An 18,196-nucleotide genomic window follows, 5' to 3' on the forward strand; every position below is an offset into this window, starting at 1 on the left:
TAATCTACTTCAGATAAGAGCTCTGCCTGGTTCTGTGTAGCTGTGTGGCTGCTTGTCTGAGCACGACCCTATGCACAGTTCCCAGGAGCCAAACAGTGATGGATTTTTAGCTTTCATCAATCACTAAGGTTTTTTCACTGGGTTAGGGTGTTCAGCATAGATGTGTTCTTGGTCTTCTCTAATCAAAGCGAGTCATTTGTCTGTCCAGTTCCACATCATGGTTCTGGAAAAGCTGCAGAAATGGTGTGCACTAGCACTGAGGAAACCGTAGCAGTGGAAATCCCCTCTCTGTTTTATCAGTCATCGTTTTTTGTAACAGTATGGCAGGAGGGGTTCTGTTACCATCATTTCCTTACTGCTCATGGCTCTAGGAAGTAGAGGCTGTCACTGACCTGTTTCTCCTGTGTCATTATTTTGAAACAGAGGACCACCTTGTTCTTTGTTTAATTTTTGTACTGTCTTTAATGAAAATATTAAATAAGATGCTGTTCCAGAACATCATTAGTAATTCCTTTTCAGCCTAATCTAGTTCCCTCTTCCGTTCAGTTAGTTCCTTGCCCATCTTACACCTATAATAAATCCTTCTCTTGGGTTAATACATTTTTATTATGCTGCAGTAGCAGATGCTTTGCTTTACATTTTAAGCAGGTCCATTTTAGCAGTTCTTGCTGGAAGGTATGTGAATCCTGTGTGGCCACATCAAAGGACACAGAGGGTAGAGCCAGCCCAGCCTCTTCTGGAGTTCTTTACCATGTTCTTTGACAAGTGCTTCCTGCCTTTTGGGGCAATAATTAAACCCTTAGATAAACTGTTTGTGTTAGCTCAACTTTCATCTAATAAAAGAATATTGATTTGCCTTTTTTTCCTTTTTTTCCTACTGTAGCCATCCTTACTTACCCATTGCCCAAAATGGTACTGGACCACCGGAAGAAATTTATGCTTCGTGCACTGACCTTTCTGAAATCTTGCAACAATTATTAAAAATACGCAAATATTGGCAAGTATTAGCAAATTTATTTTTACAGAACAGCATCTAAAGGAAAAATACAACATCTCTAAGAGCCTATGAATTCAATTAGGCCAGTCTAGGAGAGTCTTTAAAAACATAACCAGACAAAACCAAACCCCAGGTGACTCTAGTTCCTGCTCTGGGCTGTTTAATGACTGTGTGAGTGAAGTCCTCCCACAGCTCCATTGAAGGAAAAGCTCCTTTGAGTCAGCTCATTTTCCTGATCCCAGTGGCAGATGCTGATTCCTTTCTTACACCGTTCTCTATGGCTGGACACCACTAATACATGGCATAAAGAAAAGGCTTTTACTCTCAGTATTTTCTCAGTTCTGCACAAAGGGGAGTTCTAAGGCTTGTCCTTTATTTAAAAGCAGTTCTTTATTAAAAGGAACAGTCCTTCCTGACAAAAACAGCTACCTTTCTCTCATCTTCTGTCCCCAGATTCCCTCTCATGGGCTGTTCTCTTCCCTGCAGGATGGTTGTTTTCATGGGGCTGTCAACCCACGACGTGTAAAACACTGCTTTGCCAGTGAAAGCTGTTTCTGTCAAGTGCCTGAGCTGGTCACTGGGCTCAGCAGATGAGTCTGCCTTGTGTACAGGAGCTGCTGGGGAATGCACAGTGACCACAACAGCCTGGATTCCAACTCAAGGACAGTAGCTAACATGTCTAAGATGTGCACTGTGTGGTGCACTCTGTGTCCCAAGAATAGGGTTTTTAAATTAAAGAAGTTAAAGGTGCCTTTACCAACTGCCAGTGTTTAGAGGATTTTTTTCCCTTTTTCAGGTGTCTGCTGTTGTCAGAACTTAAAAAGTTAAGGTTATTCTAGGAGTGAAAAAGAAGGATGTGCAATGAAATCGATAGCTGTTTGATGCAAGAAAATGAGAGAACTTATGAAGGGATCTGATTGCAGCTTCCTGAGTCCATGAGTGGATCTACGCTGGAATCGACAGCAATATTTGGCTCCTGAGCCACCCATCACAGGTCAACCAGCCTCTGGGGGATTCTTATCTTCCCAGTTGAGATCACAGAGCCTTAAATTACCTGGGCAGCACGTAGAGATCAGGGAATCTGGCTTGCAGTTCTTAATTTATCAGCGGATCATGATGCATTGATTGAATGCTTAAAAGCAGGCCTGTTTCAGCGTGATCTAATATTAGAAAGTACTCTGTGCTATCTGAGAGACTCTCCTGTGCAATTAGCACATCTGAACAGGTGTGACGCTTTTGGCTCTGGAAATACATTGACTTTGTGGAAAAAAAATAAGGAAACAGTTGTAATTTTTTAGAGGGGGAAGCAAAGAATTCTTTTTTCACAAACCTATTGTGAAGACCATCTTCGTCCTCTTGGCTCTCAACCTTCCCGTTGCAGTTCCAGTTTAGGACAGCTCTTTTATCTCTAATTTTACTCATCTGCTAATGAAAGAAAATGCCAGTTATTTTTGTCCTAGTATTTTTCCTCTGGCTGGGCTTAATATAATTCCTGCCAGTAAAATTTTATGCCTTTACCACTTTTTCACCATGATACTCCTTTTTTTCATTGGCAATATAGGAGATCAAATGATAGAATACTAAATACCCCATCACACACCTCACAGCAAGAACCTTGTTCATCTGTCTTATGATCATCTGGAGAAATTCCTTTTTCACAGGGTGGAGTTTCCACCCCTGCCAGTGGGTTTCTTTCAAGCACAGTGGGGCCCAGGCTCCAGGCAGTCCCTGGTGAGGCACACAGGGGACCTGTGAGGGCAGGAGCTCTCCTTGACAGCCCCAGCTCTGACTGCCCTCCCTGCTCCTCTCCAGGCCCCCTCTGTGTGGCTGCTGCTGCTCAGCCCTCTCATCCCTTCGCTCACTGGGTGGGACCCCAGCACAGATCTTTGCTTTACCCCCTTCCTTTTTTTAAAAAAATCTTTTACAGGGCAGGGGCTTCCAACCTCATCATAACTCTCTCACACTAGAGAGGCTGCCTGTGGGTTAGGATGGCGTAAGGAGATATGAATTTTTAAACAGGAAGAGTTTTTAGTCATGGCCTGCCCTTTCCAAGCTGGCAGCCACTCCTTGGCTTTCCTGAGTGCAGTGTGTCCACATTCATACACACTTCTGCATGAGAATTCTGTGTGACTCAGCCCACTTAGTTGTGTACAGTGGAAGCTCCGTTACACAGAGCAGAAAAGTTCACGGGAAATGCTCAGCCTAGGAGGGAGATTCCCTTGAGAAGTAAAGTAGGTGTTTTTGTTTGGTCTTTCAGGCTCAATTGGAACACTCTGAACTACAACAGAGAGCAACGGGAAGGCTTTTAAAGTAGTGATTCAGAACATAAAAAGAGCATCCTCTCTCTTCTACTATTCAACTTTTAATAGTTTCACCAAAACCCATGACTGTTCTCAACATAATCTTGTACTTACAGAGACACATAATGTAATTTCAGTGTAGTCCAAACAATGTTCCTCTCCCCAGCTGTCATTACCATGAACTTACCCTCTTTTTTCCTCTGATCACAGCATACCCTCAGTGACCTTCCTCTAAAAGAAACACATCGTAGACAATGGTCCAAGCAGTCCTGTGCTCTGAGATATCAAAATGCCTTGAGCAAGACTTTCTAACTTTTTATACTAGAAATTATGTGCTTAATTTATGTTTTATTAAATTTTTTTCCTGCTCAAAGTAACCTGTGTCAATAAGTATTAAGCTATAAAACTGGAGTGAAAAGGATCTGAGCTCAGGTGCTCTTGCTCTGTTCTGAGTTGCTATAAAACACATTGTTCAATTCTAGATTTCCTCCCAGCAGACTGGGATGAATATGTACTCAATGATACTCCAAGTTTATGGTCACACAACAACTGTGGCAAATATTCTAACTTCTAGGTCATCACCAGGTTTGCTTCTGAGTTTTACAGTAGGCAGGACAGTGTTTCCCAGATAGAACATAGGAAGCAGCTGAGCTTATCCCAAAAGCACATTATCTCTTCAGCAACAGCAGCCAAAGTGAGAGAGAAATGCTGAAGAAAATAATAGAGAGGAATACACGGGTGGCTTCCTCACTGCTTCCTGTCCCACACTTCCTCTCACCACCCCAGCAAGGAGCTGGAAAATCCAAGAATCTGCACTTTGCACTTTGTGAAACCAGATCCTGCCTCTTCTGTTTTCAGGATGAGAGGAAATGGCCTCAAGCTGTGCCAGGAGATTGGATATTAGATTGGATTGCTTTAGATAGGATATTAGGAACAATTTTCTCACTGAAGGTGTGGTCAAGCATTGGAACAGGCTGCCCAGGGAAGTGATGAAATCACTGTCCCTGGAAGGGTTGAAAAGATGTGTGGATATGTCACCTGGCGATATGGTTTAGTGCTGAACACGGTGGTGTCGGGTTAACAGTTGGATTCAATGATCCTGGAGGTCTTTTCCAGCTTTAAAGATTCCATGATTCCATGTGACACATAAAAACATGGTTTAAGAACATTATTAGAGCTGAAAAGTCAGGCACTCAAAAGTCAAGTGGTATCAAAATGAAGACGTGCAGAGCTTTAATCTCTCCTTTGATTATGCGTTGAATGACACGATGTCTTTAATCACATTAGGAGAAGTTGCTTATTCCACACAAACTGTTCCCTGTATCTGCTCTACAGATGATGCAAACCCTTCACTGTTGACAAGACAGCAAACAGTCAGTGCTGGTTTTTTTCCACTGGTGGTTCACCACACAGCTCTGCACTTGGTGTGCTGCAAGCTGTTCACACCCAGCTCTGAGCACAGCACTGTCACTTCTGCACTGGCGTTACTGTGGCACTACTCGCTGCAGCCCCAGAATTTCACCAAGGTTCATGGATCTTTCCAGCTCCTTGTAGGTTTACTTATCACCATCTTACAAATGCACAGTGAGACTAAGGTAAAAAATGTCTGTGAATTTTGGGAACTCGGTGTGAGATGTCAGATTATAACACTTGTCACCTCAAGGCACTCATTTCCAGCTGCAGCTGTGGGTGCTCAGCACCTGAACCAAACTGTCCCTAAGTCAGGCACAGCAAGTGAGGGACATGTAACCAGAGCTTCCCCAGTGGTTTAATCAACTACAAGCCTATTCTTTCAGGATGACAAAGTGCAGTAATCTCATTCATCCTTTAATTGAGCACAAGAGGAGTGGATATCTCAGGGGATTAGTTATTGGTTGTAAAATCCATTCACCAAGCATCAAGTCTTACAGATTAGCAAAGATGGATGAAAATAGAATTTTTAAACTGTTTCTGAACTCCTTCCCATTAAAAGCACCTAATTAATTTTAAGATTTGCCTTCCTATTGACATTTCAAATCAATTGTGATCAATGGTAGCCGAATCTAATTATTCATTGCACACCTCAGGGTTTCAAGCTGGTTTTCAAGAACAAGAACCCATTCTCAAAAAGCACTTACAAGTGTCTAATCCTTTGATTTGGTTAGCCCATCGTGGTGTGCTCAGACTATGTTTTTCAGCTGTGCTGAGAACCCTAACTGCCCGTAAAAATCAGTAGGAATTCAAGTGGATTTGATTTTGAAATCTGTCTCTAATGACAAGGCAAGTCACAGTTCAGCCTCTGTGTTGATCTGAGGTGATGGTGGGTATTTAGCAAGAAATTGAGCCTTTCCCAGTCAAAAGGAGCCTGCTCTGGAGCACATCAGTGACCTGTGCTTGCTCTCACAGCGGCCATCGCTCTCCCAGTAAAGCCCTAATTCCCTTTTATAGCCTGACACCAGGTATAAAGATGCCAGAAGCGGCCTCAGAGTCCGATTCATCAGTTACTGTATCCCTGTCTTGAGGCACCGGGGGTCTGTTCTTCACAGCTTCTGAACATCCAGCCAGGGTTGCTTCATGCCACCTTTTCCTTCTCTTCCACCAGCTTTACATCAAACACAGCTTCAGCACCCTGCTGCCTGGAGGTATTACATAAGTGGTATTTGAACAAGTCAGCTAGAATTTGAAATGAATCTTAAACGACTTTGGGTTCAGTCCAGACCTGCAAATGCTGGCATTTACAGAAGCTACTCTCTCCAACATCCCTGCAAAGCATCAGGAGAGATTATGGAAATCTTCCTCACAGTCCCAAACTGCCATGCACACCCAAGTGGTGGTCTGGTACCAAAGGTTCCTACAGCCCTACAGGTCAGCTCAAAACACAGAACCCTAAACACTTGAATGCAGAGATGTTCGGTCCTCAGTTAATGTCAGTCACATCTCCTGTTATTCTCACAGGTAATTTTCTCTCGCTGCGTTTCATCTCTTAGGCCCTGAACATTCCACTTTAGGCTCCTTTCCAGCAACACATAAAAACCATTATCATTCAGCTGCAGCACAGGGAATAAAAGACTGGCTCACAGCTTACCAGTCATAACTAAAATCAACCTACTTTTTTTTTTCTTTTCCTTTTTAAAATTCTATCAGTTGTACAGTTGCACAGTTCTCAAGGACTTCTTCTGTCTTTTTTCCTCCTGTTCTTCAGTGATGCTGAAATATCTAGAGTAAAACTTCTAGAGTGCACCAGAGTAAAGACATTTTCTAATACAATTTCGGAAACAAGAAAAAAAGCTTAGAAAGAGCTGAAATCAACCATACATTAAAACATCCCTCTTAGATACAACTGAATTGCTGTGATATTCATAAAGTTAATTGTACCACACTCTTTCATCAAGCAATCTGATATCTTCTAAACCCTGCAAATATTTATTTTCATGCTAAACTGAATTCAGTATGAATTAATTTAAAAAATGTCAAAGGCTCTGCTAGTTTTATAGATATCAAATGAAAACTACTGAAAATAGACTATTTTATACTCTGAAATATTGAATCAGTGAAAAATAAAGAGCACAAGCACTGCTGATGTGACCTGGGGCTACACTTCTTTCACACCAGTTAAAGATTTTTTCCCTTTAGGAACTTTCTATTTCTTTAATAAACTTAGTTCCTGAATGCAGAGTACAACCACCAAATTGAAATTTAGGTGAGTATTTGTACTGCTCTGGAGAGAGTGGTATGAATTTACCTCTCGAGTGACCCAGGCTTCTGTAGAGCTTCTCATCCTCTAACCAATCTTCATGTCCCAGGCACTTGAGGGCTTTTTAGATATATTGTTAGTCACTCTTGCAGGGTAAAGTCCTTCCTTCTTAACTGCCTTAAAATATTAACTATTTTAATTCTTTATTTTTGTACATGGAATAAGTGACATATTTTCTCTTAATGAAAGGATAAAATACACAGAGCTATATGTACTGCATGTACTTTTTCAACGTACATGACTAAAAGAAACTCCTTGTGAGTGCACAGTGCAAAATTTCTGTTAAATATTTTGGTAGTTTTTAATACAGGGGTCAATACAGCCTCTGCAACACAGTTGCAATATCCCCCTCCCGTAATTTAAATATAAATCTTGTCACTTCAAACTTTCCATCAACAGCCAAAATATTGCAGTCACTGTTTGAGTGTCTTTGCCAGATCACCCTGGAGAGAGCCCAGTGCTTGTCAAGCTGCTAAAGCAGAGTCTGTGACTGCTCACACCAACAAAGTGCAAAGTGGTGCTGCTCCTCTTGTAACCACGGTGCTCCAAGAGGTGGCTCTAGAGATGTTTTTTTCTGGCCTCATTTTTCACAGCCTTGTGAAAGGAGTCCTCAACTCACAAGCAAAGTGCAGGAACCTTCCTGCTGCCCAACCAGCTCTTTGTGCCCTCGGAAAAGTGTGGTGAAGGTTACGTGGGCAGCAGAGCCTGCAAAGTCTCCATTTGTGGCTGTAGATACATCTGCAGGCTTTGAATATTTTACCTATGTCCTTTTAAGCCACAAAATGTAAATAATAGAATTGTATAAATTCTGTCTGGGCATGGATATAGCACAAGCCTCTGTATCTCTTTCTCTCCTTTTTTACCCATCACAGCCCCCCAGTACATCTTAAAGCTCTGTCAAGGGATCTAGGGTACTGAAACTTAGATAAACTGCCTGAAAGGTGTTGTTCCCTGTGGACTTTGGACCAGTTAACAGGACAAATGATCTGCAATAACGTGTTCAGAAGTCTTGATATGGGGAAGGGCGGACAAGGGAGACAGGGGATGAGAGAGAGAAAGAAAATGAAGAAGGTAATTTTAATGTGGGGTTTTTTTCTTTAAGGGCTTGTTTGTCTGTGCAGATAGAGAGTCTTTAGCATTGCTGGAACTGACCTTTTGTTCAGGCTCTTCTTTATACTTGGATAAATTGGCAAATAGACCAAACGTGCAGTTCTGTCCTGTACAAATACGCAATTTCTACAATCACACAGATGTACCTGTGCTTATATTTATATAATTCCCACTTGTCATTAAAAAGCAGACCTGCAAAAGCTTTCAAACATGACCTCAGTATCTAAATACACAGTAAGACCTTTGTGGTATTCTTACACTTACCCTTTAACTATCCTGTATTATTTTAATCCTGTTTACAACATTTTATTTGTATCACAATTACTTATATAAGTATTAAGAGCATTTTCCATTTGCAGATCTTCATGCCTAAATGATTCTCTGGCAACGTTCTACTTTAACAGAATTCTGTGTTTTTCTTCTTTTTTACACCCATCCAATTTTTGGTCTGTGTAATTTTGACACCTTTTGTTTTTACATCTCTAAACAATTCTATCAATAATTCAATTCCCACCTTATTAATGCCCCATGCCTAATATTTAATTCTAAACAGTATTAACTCAACAAAATAAATCCTATACTCATCCTCTTGCCTCTTGCATGCTAAACTACTGCCTGCTAAGGTCTTCTCTAACAGGGCCTTTGGCTTTTAATACAATCTTGAACGGCCCAGTGAAATTGAGATGGAGGCTGACCTAAATATCCAATGGTTAGTTCATGTCTTTGAATCAACCTGAGCAAAAATTTGAACCTTTAAAATCTGGCCACACTGGGCTAATTGTTCTGGCTACTGGGCTAATTAGGCATTCTGGGATCTTTTCTGGCCCCTTCCAGATCTTTTTTTCTCACCCTTACTAGTGGATTTTTGATTAAAACACATATATTTCTCCTGAAAAACCTTAGTCAGATAACACAGCATTTTCAAAGAGAAAAATGTTTCCTTGAAAAACTCCTGTTCAGCTGTGGTTACCATGGATAAGGATGTAAATCTTTCATATGCATAATATCATATAGATTATCCAGCTCTTCTTTCACTCTGCCTAGCATGTTTTCCACATCTAAATGGGTATCATAAAAAGACTCAGCTCCAGCAATTAAGGACATGCTAAACTTCAATATGTTATTCACTGTGCTGAAATTTGCAGATCTATAATTTCCAATGTCATTCTTTCATACAGCATCACATTCACCTCCAGACACATTACCAAGAGAGAGCTGATATTTTACGCTCTTGGCCACCACTCAATATCTTTGCTAGTTTAGAATCCTTTACCAAAAAGATTTTAATATGCCCTTCCAGAAATAACTTGCTGATACCCTCTTCTATCCCTTTTTCAAAACTGTCAGGTCCTATAGTTCTTTTTCAGCCTCATAACAGCCCTGACTTCAGGAATAGAGTAATTTTTTCTAGTCTTTCTAGTAATCTTCACATATGAGTTGCACCCTTTAGGATTTCTTTTTCCACAGTTTGGAAACTTATTGAAAACATGATAAGAAAAACCACAATCAGAACAACCTCACAAGGTTGGTAGACCTAAACATGAATGCTTAATTTATTATACAAACTATTAAAAACCTTGGCACTGAGTAATGTCTTGAAAACGACTGTGAACCAGCAAGTAGCTTGCATGTGACATGTTATTTACACTGTGATACTGTTATTAATCTAATTTGCACACAGACTCAAGTCTTGCAGTTTTTACACATCATTAACAAAATTCATTATACCTAATACCACTGACTTCAATCTGCCTGCTCCTGGGGCTCTAAGACAGCTTTGTGTATCTTTCTGAGGTGCAGCCTCCTATAAAACTGTAAAATACAACCAGGTGGGAAATGCTTTACACTCTCCAATCCTGAGACTTGCTACTTGAGTTATTTCCAAATGCTTAATTCACCTACCAATTGACTCTTTACTCTTTCCTTGACACTCGACTCACACTGTCTTTACTAAATCTGTATACTCAAGGATTTCTTCCCGTCTTCGATGAATGCCCTTTCTGCCTTGATTTTTCACATTGCTTCACGTGCTTTTGTACAAATGTCATTATTTTGCTAATCCTCTGCACAGAGTGGCTATGAGAATTTTAATTTCCTTTTAAAATCTGCATAGTATTTGATCATAAATTCACAGGAGCTATGCAAATCATTCCTTGCAGAGCTGCAGTGACTTCCAGTAATATCCCTGCTATTTTGTGTTTTGACGTACAACTTGTTCTCTCGCTGTGCCTGCCATTTGCTCCTTTCTTACCTTCGGTTGTTTTGCAGTTCTCTGCTAATTCCAGTGACCTTTTTCCTACTACTAGCTTTTAAAGCCAGATGGTTTGCATAACCCATGAGAATATACTAATTTATGTTTCAGCAGTTTCGTTTCTCATCTTGTCCTTTCCATAGAATGCTTTTCCCTCCTTTTCTGTTTCTCCCCTTTCAGCGCTCAGATTTCTTTCAGAGTCGTCAAAATTGATTTTCCTGAGGTAAAGAGACCTTTTGGCTTAGTGAAACCACTCCCCTGCAAGACGTAAGCAGTCATGTAACAGAGCTCAAGGACAGAAATGCTTGAAAAGACCATCCAGTATCAATAGATTTCTTTTTTTTAAAATTTCTGTTTTCCGAATCACATGTAGCCCCTTTTTTGCATCTGATTCGCCATCCTTAACCACAGAGGGAAGGAGGTGACTTTGCACCAGCTCTAGAAGCCATGACTCCTTTTCCCCAACACAGAGGCTCAGGCTTTTCCCACAGAGCAAAACTGAGAGAGAAAGAGAAGTCAGCAACTGCCTGTCAGGGCACCAGGAGCCGTAAGTGCCCCTTTTGTGCCCCCCACGAGCTCCCTCCCAGCCCCCCTACCCCAAGCCTGGGGCAAAGCACCGACTGGGCCCCCAGGCATGGCTGATACGCTGTGACAGATCTCAGCTGGCCCCATCCTGGTGGCGGGACTTGTGTCCACTCTGGCCTGGATCTGTTGGTGTTGTAGTCTCTGCCACCTTTGAGGCGAGCAAGGAGGAATGCCTGTGCTCTTCCAGGGTTAGTCCATTCTGTGGGCTTTTGTTATTTACTTTTTTTGGTCTATGGCAAAGCTAGTTCATGTATTACAACTTTTAGTCCCTGAGTACTTTTACTTAGCTTGAGCCTGAATCTGTCATGACTGTCCCTGATTAAAGCCAGGGCTGGAGCATGTCAGGTATGGTTAGAGCTGTTTGCCTGAAGTAATGAAGAAGGTTGGGAGAATCTGAAACTTCAGGGAGGAATAAAGCAGGTGTTTGGTTGACAGAGGGAGCTGGGACCAGCCATCACTCAGTGTAGCACAGACCTGGTTATCCCAGTCAAAAACACATCCCCTACCAGGAGACACAGCACCTGTGCTGTTCCACCTCAGTGGCTGTGACTGCTGAGTTAATGGCTAAGTATTGTTACAAGGACTTTGTGAGAAAAGGAGAACCTGTGAACCAGGAGAAAGTCCATGGGTTTGTGCCTGAGTCTCCTGATCTCTCCTGGCAGCCTGGACTGGTGCTCCCACTCACGTGGAGTGAATTGGGAACAGGAGATGGATGATAAACAGATCACCCATGTGGACGCCTCCCAGGCAAACTCACAGAGTTGTTTACCTGAGGGGGTCATAAAATCCTTCAGGATGGCCAGTAATTCTCTGTGGAGAAAGCATTGGTAAGTAAACCACTTCTGAGGAGGCCACAGGGACGATCCACCCAGGTGCCACATGTTTCAGGACAAAACTTTGACAGGCTCAGCTGGTTTCACAGAATCACAGCAATGTTAAGGTTGGAAAGGACCTCTGGAGACCATTTAGTCCAGCCTCCCTGCCAAGGCAGGGTCACCTGGAGTGGGTGACACAGGAATGCGTGCAGGTGGGTCTGGAATGTCTCCAGGGAGGGAGACTCCATGACCTCCCTGGGCAGCCTGTCCCAGTGCTCTGCCACCCTCAGCGTCAAGAAGTTCTTTCTCACGCTGAGGTGAAACTTCTTATGTTTCAGTTTTTGGCCATTGCTCCTGCACGGCTCCATTGTTTCCTGCACAGGTGTGCGGAACAAGCACATTTAGCAACTCCCTTCGCAACCCCAGCCATCTTTACGGTGGATGCGAGCGAACCGCCCTTCTGGCGGGCAGGATCCCATCCCGGCCTCCGCCAGGGCCAGGAACGCTGTGGGGCCGGGGGGAGCCGCAGCGCTGCCCGTGCCCGGGGGAGTCCCAGCCCTGTCCGTGTCCGGGGGAGCCCCAGCCCTGTCCGTGCCCGGGGAAGCCCCAGCGCTGGCCGTGCCCGGGGGAGCCCCAGCCCTGCCCTGCCCGGGGAGCCCCAGCGCTGCCCGTGCCCGGGGGAGCCCCAGCCCTGCCCGTGCCCGGGGGAGCCCCAGCCCTGTCCGTGCCCGGGAGAGCCCCAGCGCTGCCCGTGCCGGGCGGAGCCGCCTCCCGCGGTCCCGGCGGGGCGGGCGGAGCGGGCAGCCGGAGCGCTCCCCGCCGCGGGGCCGGGCGGGCCGGGCCGGGGCGGGGCCGGGGGCGGGCGGGCGGTGCCGGTCGCTGTCCTGGGTGTTGAATCTGCTGCGGCTGCCGGAGCCGAGGAGCGGCCGCTGGAGGCACCGGGCGGGCTGGGCGGCAATGGAGTGAGGGCTGGCGGCGGCGGGCAGGGGAGCGGGGCGTGCGATGGGCCAGGCATGATGGGCGCGCTCGGCTCCGTCCTCCCGCTGCTGCTGCTGCTGCTGCTGCCGCCGCCGCCGCCGCTGCAGGTGCTCGCCGCCGCCCCGCGCGTCCAGCCGCCCTCCGCCGGGGCCGCCGCCGAGGCGCGGATCGGTGAGTGGGGCGAGGGGCGGGGGCGCGGGGCTGGCGGGGAGCGCGGCCGCGCCGGACCCGCGTCCTCCGCTGGAGCCCGGGGGGCTTCCCCGCAGGCGGCTCGGCAGGGCCCCGGCGGCCGCGCCCGCACCGCGGACCGTGAGGGGCCCGTCCTCCGGTCCCTCATCACTGGCTCTGGCTGACTGTCCCCGTTCTGCGGTCCCTCACCGCCTGCTCCGGATGAGGGGCCCCGTCCTCCAGTCCCTCCCTCATCACCATCTCCCGCTGACTGTCCCCGTCGCCCGGTTCTTCCCGACCGGCTCCCAGCCCCTCAAACCTCCAGCTCCCCCCGCGCTCCCTGTCCCGGAGGGATCCCGGGGCTCCCTCAGCGGGGCCGCTCCGACCCTCCGTCCCCACACGCCGAAAACTTCCTCCGAGGCTCACGGGGCCCCCGGAGTCGAGGTGCGCCGGTGCCGAGTCCCCGAAAACGCTTCCAGCTTCCAGGTATTTAACCCTTCCCCCAGTTTATTGGATTCAGCCCGCTGAACTGCACTTGTATTTAGAAAAGACCAAAAATCTCCGGGCTAAACCCCCCCAGATGCAGCTTTTGCTGGTGTGCCCTCCCCCATCTCGTTCTACTGGAGGTGGAAGTCAGCACTGGCTCCGAGTAAAGGTTCTTTTAGAGCTGTCAAAAAATCCCCAGTGTAGACCATCAAACAGCCTCTTTCTGTTGAGACATTCTCGGCCAACCCCTTCCTCTTTTAGAATGTACCATCTGCGCTGAACATCCCCACCTGCGAAATGACCCACACTAGCTCGAAGGGATCCTGAAAACAAACTCTGTGTGTTTAAGATCGATGCGATTCTCCTGTGACACTCTCCTTGGCAGTCCTTTCCTTGCAGTGAGACACTCAGGACTGTATGCTCATCCGAAATGTCTATTAATATTAATATCTATTAATACAGTCCATCGTAATTCACTTATAGTATCTTCCCGAAGCTCACTTTAAGTCAGGAAGGTCATAACTTAAAGAATTTTGTATTTTTCCCCAGTTTAATATCTACATTGCATGGTTGTGGAGGTCACAGAATGAGAGCTAAACAAGTTGTCCCTGAGAAATCTTTTTCTAAGATAGAAAAATGAAATTACTTTAAAAACAAAGGAAACCTACCACAGGGGCATCAGTGCAGTCTTCCTCATAGACATTCTGTTTATTAAGAAGGAATTAAAATCAGCTGGCCATGTTTGTAATGAGGTTTCAGTCAAGTAGCAATAAAAATGAGCTATTATGGTACTGAGAAGGTAGTGATGCAAGGTTTTAAGCAGAAATGGTCTGGACTGGATTTATCCCTCCCTCCTCTCTCCTGGTTGCTATAGATATAGACTGTTTCTTCTAATCTGCTAAAGAGAAAGCTTGCATAAAAATATTGAAAGCAATAGCTGTAATTTTCACCTGTAATAATGCAATAGGCTGTACACTGTGCCTTCAAACTAGTCAGGTTTTGCTTCTCTCTCTCTAAACACGAACTGCAAATCAGTCTGGGTCACAGGGTATTTTTCAGCTTGTTGTAGCTACCAAACAATGTTTGTGTGTTTGTAGCTTCCCTGTGCTTCTGCCTGCCTGTCTGCCAGTTAAGGCTGTCCTTGCCTGGAAGGGAACGGGGGAAGAGCAGGCTTGATTTTACCAAGGGAATCCAGTGGAATTTCTGGAAAGAAACACCGAGGGGTATTTCAACCCTGGCAAAACAAGCTGAGCCTTTCCCCCTCCTGCGAGGTTTGAGACCAAAGTGATATCTCACAGATCTCCATGAAAGATGGGAAAGGATTGATTGTCTTTGACAAGATGCAGGAAAATGTTTGCATTGCTGGAAGTGAAACAGTTTTAGCTGTCTCTTCCATTAGAGTTCCTTTATTTCTTTTATTGACCAGTGCCTCAGACCTCATTAATCTTGAGTTCAAACTATTTATTATATTAGATTCTGTTCCATTTTAGAGTGCAATTTTTAGACACGATCGGGAGACACAACTGTAATTTTACAATCAAAGTTTTGGGGTAATTTGTGGTTATAGGTGGAATATACTCATTTGGTTTCTTTTTGTCCCACCTTCCTTAATCAAAAACTGAACATAGATGCATTATCAAACCTCTATAATGTGTGCTGGAAACTGTCTTAAAAGCCAAGTAATTATGGAAACAGGTTTTTATGATTTTTTTCCTATTATTTCAAAAATAGGATGTTTTCATCCAATTTCATCATTCTCCTCTTTTTCATGGTCACCTTTGTCTGTGCTTTCCAATATAGTATCAATTTCCAAATGGTGACCTGTTTATTTTGTAACATACTTACAAACTGTGTTTAAGAAATTAGAAGACTTGAAAGTTACAGATAAATAAGATACAGCATCTGGATTTGTGCTGCTTCAGCCTATCTAATTCATGAGGCTTTGTAAGTTGTTCCTGTGTGGGAAGGTGTTTTTCTAAGGTGCTATTACCAACAAGCGGAGCCCCTGGTGGTCTAGTAGTAAAGGCGCCGCGCTATCACCGCGGAGACCCGGGTTCGATTCCCGGTCAGGGCCACTCCCGGGCAGGTGGGGCTCGTTAGCCCTTAAAGGCAACCCACCTACGTCCTAAGGACCTCGCTGCCACCGTCCAAGCTCGCTTGGCCCCGGCAGATGAACCTTAGGATTAAAGGGTGGGCTCAGTTCCGCGCACACTGTGTCTCACCTAAAAAATCCAATGCGCAGGCTGGAAGGTGGAAAGACCTTCCCGGGATCTTTGCTCGCGAAGACTGGCCATTATTATTATTATTATCAACAAAAGCACATATTCTTCCATTTCTTGACATTTATCCTTCATCATTCATCATTCCATGATGATTTATAGTAGCATTTTATATGTGAAAAAGTGAGGAAAAGTACAGCCTTTTCGCTTTGTCTTTTTCTTGCCCAGGCCTAGGCCAGGAGAGAGATTCTTTTCTTTGCCACTGAGTATGTAGTAGTATTAATTATTCTTTAATGAAACAATGGAGCTGGGACTTTAATATTCTAAAGAAATCTTTATTCATTTTTGAGACACAGTCCACTGAAGATTGTGGAACTTCTTTTTAAGTGTTTTACAAAGTAATCATCTGTGAAAAATGTATCCTGATCAGGTTTTCTACATTCCACAGATTTGGGTTATTCCATTCTTGTGTTAATGGTCACAATTCTAAGCAGCACCTTCATTGAAAAGGGCAGCTCCAGCTCTTGGAGTATTTTTGTTGTCTGGCTTTTTAAGTGGACTAATTGATTCAGAAACTTGCAGTGGTACTTTATTTTCATGTAAGATAGACTGGGTGAGATGGAGAACTTGCTAACAAAGTAAACTGTGAACATCTCAATCGTGTTCTTTCATTAGTAGGAGAACACTGATGCTTTACAGGGAAGTTGTCCTCATATATATCAGAAGAGAGTACGTGTGCTTGCTGCAGTGCCTTCATTTTGACCTCTAATGTGTAAAATGATGCTTATAACCTTCAGTGAATATAATTTTGCAATATAATTTGATCTTTTGTGCTGTGTGCAATTCCATTTTTCAGTCTGCATTTTCTTCTTCAATGAGTATAATGATATGCTGTGGAAATTTCTGGAAACATTTGTTCCACACACAGTGCAAATTTGTTCCATGCACAGTGTAAAAGTTCCTTCAAAGTTGTATTCAGATAATCACAAGCAAAAATTTTGTTTGTAAAATGCCTGTGACTTTAGTTTTTAACTAAATAACAAAAAGACCAGTCAGTCACACTTCAGCTTCTAAACATGAAATGTGCTCCTAAACCTGTAGCTGTGAATTTCGTGACACTTACAGTGAGCAAAGACAGTGTCTTAGACTTCACCAGGGTTTCAGTGTAACTGAGGATAGAAACTTAAAGGCTTTTAAAAATGTTGCATGTTAATAGTAGTACTTTCACAAGGTGCTGTGTGCATGTTTAACTGGTGGAAAAATATTCCAGAGATGGACTAGGAGCTCCAATTGATTAAAGTTAATCAGAATTAAGAAACTGCAGGAGTGGGGAATTCATTTGCTATTGGTGGAAAGCATTTCTCCAGCGTTGATTCTTAAATTGGAAGAGAATGAAATTAACCAGTAGGAGAGATGGAAAAAATAAACTTTTTTTTGGCTTTTCAGTCAGTGTTTCAAACATAGGAGAGATTTTGTCTATGGGTGTTTCACGGGGAATAGAAAAGAAGTATTTCTTAGTCTAGTTGTAGTTGGACAGAGTTACCATAACAAAATGAACATTGCTGTTGTTCTCAGACACCCTTGTCAACTGTCTTGAAGATCCATGAGGGCTGAAATGTTGCAGTTCTGTGCTGAGCTGAAGCCCATTCAAGTCAATGTCAACCTTCCCATGGACTTCAGTAACATTTGGATCCAAATTTTGGTTGAGGCTTGTAGCGAACTGGCTGGGAAAGTAGGAAAGTGTTACCATCTGTTCAGTAGAAAAAATGGCCTCACTTTCCAGTTAGATTAATTTGGAACTTCTCATAGGCACTCAGGTATTTCAATACTGTATTTATTTGATGCAGTTATTGATGATGGAGTGTAATTTATGATACAGTGCTAGAAATTAAAAATAGCGGCAAAAAAAAATTGAATTAAGACAAGTGTTCTGTGTGCTCAGAACATGAAGGATTCAGTGCAGGAAACTTCATTCTTCCCTTCATCAAAAATATTTTGCATATCCTAGAAATGTTTCTTAAGTAATCAGTTATGTTAGGGAGCAACTTGAAAGTAGCTTAATATCAAGGCATGTCCATGTGTTAGTTCCATTAAATTACAGGTAAGAACATTCACTGATATCTTTGGTATCATGTCATGGCTTTTCCATAATACCTTTTTTACAATCTAATTTATTTTTGTTGAAAGTTTCAAGTGGGCAGGAAGTGAATTATTTCTCTGTCAGTCAAAAGAAGTAATTGCAGGCGGCTCTAAAGGTTGTTCAAAGGAAGGGATTTCTAGAGAGATGGGTTTTTTTGTGTGTGTCTTCATGTTTGTCTTACTGATTAAGAGAAAACAGAGAGGTTCTTGGCAAGATAAACTTGTCTCTGCTTCCTACCTTAATGTACCCCAACATTTCTCTGTGTTTGGTGAAATCAAAGAGAATATCTCTGCCTGACTGCCTTCTTTTTTTTTTTTTTTACCAATGAGTAATACCAGTCCCAGAAACTTCACCATCCCACATCACTGTAACCATGACGTCAGTCAGCCTACTGACATAATTCCTAGTTGTTAG

At 43.7% G+C, this 18,196-nt stretch overlaps 1 protein-coding gene across 1 annotated transcript in view; it reads left to right on the top strand.

Moving 5' to 3' along the window:
• Positions 1-12,671: 12,671 nt before the first annotated feature.
• Positions 12,672-18,196, top strand: part of PTPRN2 (protein tyrosine phosphatase receptor type N2) — a 642,194-nt gene continuing 636,669 nt past the window's right edge. The window contains exon 1 of the mRNA XM_050310509.1: positions 12,672-12,940. Within this exon, the coding sequence (XP_050166466.1) occupies positions 12,805-12,940 (136 nt within the window). The 5' untranslated portion in view covers positions 12,672-12,804. The remainder of the gene's footprint in view (positions 12,941-18,196) is intronic.

Source organism: Myiozetetes cayanensis, unplaced genomic scaffold (genome assembly GCF_022539395.1).
Source record: "Myiozetetes cayanensis isolate MyiCay16 unplaced genomic scaffold, myiCay2020 scf1, whole genome shotgun sequence".
NCBI lineage: Eukaryota > Metazoa > Chordata > Aves > Passeriformes > Tyrannidae > Myiozetetes > Myiozetetes cayanensis.